At 50.6% G+C, this 3,033-nt stretch overlaps 1 protein-coding gene across 1 annotated transcript; it reads left to right on the forward strand.

Annotated features, from left to right (window-relative positions):
- Window positions 1–1,144: 1,144 nt before the first annotated feature.
- On the forward strand, window positions 1,145–2,716 carry C922_05825 (hypothetical protein; the record flags this gene model as incomplete). The annotated part of the gene is made up of 1 exon (XM_008821396.1): window positions 1,145–2,716. The coding sequence occupies one exon, from the start codon at window positions 1,145–1,147 to the stop codon at window positions 2,714–2,716; it is 1,572 nt and encodes a 523-aa protein (XP_008819618.1).
- Between the last annotated feature and the right edge of the window lie 317 nt (window positions 2,717–3,033).

The raw sequence follows: 3,033 nt of genomic DNA on the forward strand, positions 1-3,033 counted from the left end.
ACCAGGCGATCCAAGAAGTCCAAGACGAAAGCCTCCCCTTCCTACAAAGTAAAGCGAAGAAGCGAGTCTCTAATGTAAAGATTCGAAAAAGTCTGGGGGGGTAAGTCTAAGGACAGGGCGCAAAGGGAATATCAAACAAACACAGGGACCCGGAGACAATAACGACTCAAGGGACAACTAGGAGTTAAACGAGGGGAGGTATCAAATCATACAGGATTCTAGGTGCCCCAGGAACGGGCCTGAAAGGGTGGAGGTATAACAGACATAGAAGGACCCATGATAAGAGAAATTAAGCTCGAGCAAATGGAATCCTCCCCCTAAAACAGGAGAGGCATGAGGAAGTAACGAACTCTAGGGGAACGATATCCAGGCAAAAGAAAGACGGGGGGGTGGGGAACCAAAATCCGACCCAAAGGGGCCCCCCCCCACAAACCCCCAACAGAGAAGACAGGCGGACCTAGTAAGAAGAAACAAATTCGAGTAGGGCTTAAAACCGCATGAACCTACGAATAGGGGGACAGATGTACGAAGATAGAATAAGTCAAAAACAGAAGACTAAGAAATCCGGTCTGAGTCCCTGCCCTCCCCACCACGCTCCCAAGGGGGAATCAACTATGACGAACCCCCAGCTAATTGGAACAAGCTCAGGAAATAGTAGAGTTTGTAGAGAAACGGACTAACGAGGAAGGGAAGCACTATAACTGCCCAGACGCAGCGGCAAACATCTCTATAGCATCTAGACTGGCAGAGGCGAAAGGCCACGAGACCAGCAGAAGTAGCGTTACGTAGGAGGAGGCGGAGGTTCCTCAAGGGGAGAATGGAGAACCACCCTCCGTGAGTTAGGAGTCGTAAACATTGGGAGTGAGGGTCCAAATCGGCGGACAGCCCGTCTGGGCAGAACTATCTGGGGGAGGAGGAGAGGTTTATAAAGCAAGAGGGATGATCATCTAGAGCCTAAGAACAGATCACTCCATCTCTCTAAAATCCCAAGACTCAGCACGAGCCTAGGGGGGTTAAACAACAACTAAGGAATCTTCCGCACGGCCCCCGAAGCAGCCCCGAAGAGATCCTGTTAACTAACTAGGAATTAATGGACCATCTCCCAAAAGTAGGGTGACCAACTAAGATACGTCAGACGTGGACGATGGCGGAGGCAGTTTTGAGTCTGAAAGCAGACAAAGCATTATGGGAGATCCCAGGACACGCAGCAGGGCAAGCCTCCTGTCCTGTGGGGCAGAGTAGATATTGTATAGGAGCTTATAGCGCCGGAGGAGGAGCAGTCAGAGGTTTCTTAGGACAGTGGAGGAGCCATCTCCTCGGAAAGAGTGAAGCGAACCTTTGGCACCAGCTGACAGGGAAGGCAGCCGAAGAAGTCAGCTCTCTTCTGAAAAATGGCAGAAAAAGGGATGAGTGGAAAGGAATCTTATCCTGTGTGATGTATGAGGCGCTAAACACGGAGACCATTATGGCGGAAGCAGACGAGGGCAAGAAGATATTATGGAGGCGAGGTAATTGGCAGAAGGTACTGTCGAGGGGAATCGGGTCACAGTGGGACAGATCAGCTGATGGTCAAAACATGTTGGTTGCATTAGCATGTATTATAGCTGGACTCCTCGGGTGGGAGCCGGGGAAACAGCTCCCTGACATAGTAAACCGGCTTAAGTGTAGAGAAGTATGGCGCCTAGTGGCTCTAGGACCAAGAAGACACGAATCCCTGAATACTAAAATTCCGATAAAGGATCTAAGCAGCTTAATTAAGGGCGCCGCAGCCTGGGATGCGGACACCGATCCCAGCGAAAGCAGGCTTGGACTACTTTTGAGTATATATAATGGCCTGACAAAATGCGTTGAGTATAATCGTCATTATGACTTAACCGCACTAATAGATGATTCCGACCTCCAGATGAGCGAAATAGGTCCGTGTACGCTGGATGGGACCCAGCTAAGATGCGGAGAAACGGCAAAGGCACGAGGTCAGGGTTCTCTAAATCTCTGGAAGAAGACCACGCAAAGACTGAGTAGGGGCCTTCTTGAGAAGGTGACCCCCCCTAGCAAGGTGAAAATTGTGGAAAAGAACGAGGGACCCTCGGGAGGACAGGAACGGGAAACCACTGCCAGTAATGTCGGAGCAAGGCTTCAGAAATATGTCGAAGCCGCCAGGAATTGCACAGGGGGGGCAGTGGGCGGAAAGGACCCTTGTGCCCAGCAGATGGAGCTGGTCAAAAGTAGAAACCGCCAGGAGCAAATGAAGGAGCAACAGGAGACCGACCTAGGGGGAAAGGAAGGGAATGGGCGGAGCGAGAGTTCAGAGTCCTTGAAAGTCGGGCAGGGTCACACTGAGGGAGTCAGAATAAAGGAACAAGGGGATCTTCTGTCTTCCCTCCCTGTAGGGGATGAAAGAAAACAGTCGGAGACAGCTGACAGACAAAACTCAGCAGGGGAACCAGGAGCCCAACCACCAGTTCAAAGCCAGGTCAGTGACGTTGAGGACCATGAGAGACAAGATAGCATAGTTCCAGACCTCGTCGCTGACTCCGTAAATTCAGCGTCCGACGGAGTGAACTTGAGTGGAATAATAGGTGGAGTTCTAGCGACCCTACTAGCTTTGGGGGGGGTGTATGGTATATACAGGATCCTAACGAAGCGTTCCCGCACGAAGCGACCAACAGAGCAGTCCATGGCTCGAAATTTCGGGAGAGGGTTAAAATACGGGTAGAAGAGAGGTGAGATAAGCCCACATCAGCTGAGTTCAAAGGATGTGCAGGAAGTTTCAACCGAGTGATATGACTGTTCGAGTTAGGCTAAGAATGTATAACAAACAAGGAAGGATATGAACAGACACCATAAGCCAGGCCACCACAAGGAGGATTCAGGCGTAGAGGGCCTAGTCAAAATCTGGCACAAATAAATCCGAAGTCCAAAGTATTATCAGTCTCCGGAGTGGGGAGTTGAAGAAACTAAAGGACAAAGGAGCCAGTCGCAGCTTGAAGGGATTGACCAAGAGGAAGTATCTACCGAGGAGGAAAGGTGAGG

The sequence above is a fragment of the Plasmodium inui genome (genome assembly GCF_000524495.1).
Source record: "Plasmodium inui San Antonio 1 unplaced genomic scaffold supercont1.209, whole genome shotgun sequence".
NCBI classification, from domain to species: domain Eukaryota; phylum Apicomplexa; class Aconoidasida; order Haemosporida; family Plasmodiidae; genus Plasmodium; species Plasmodium inui.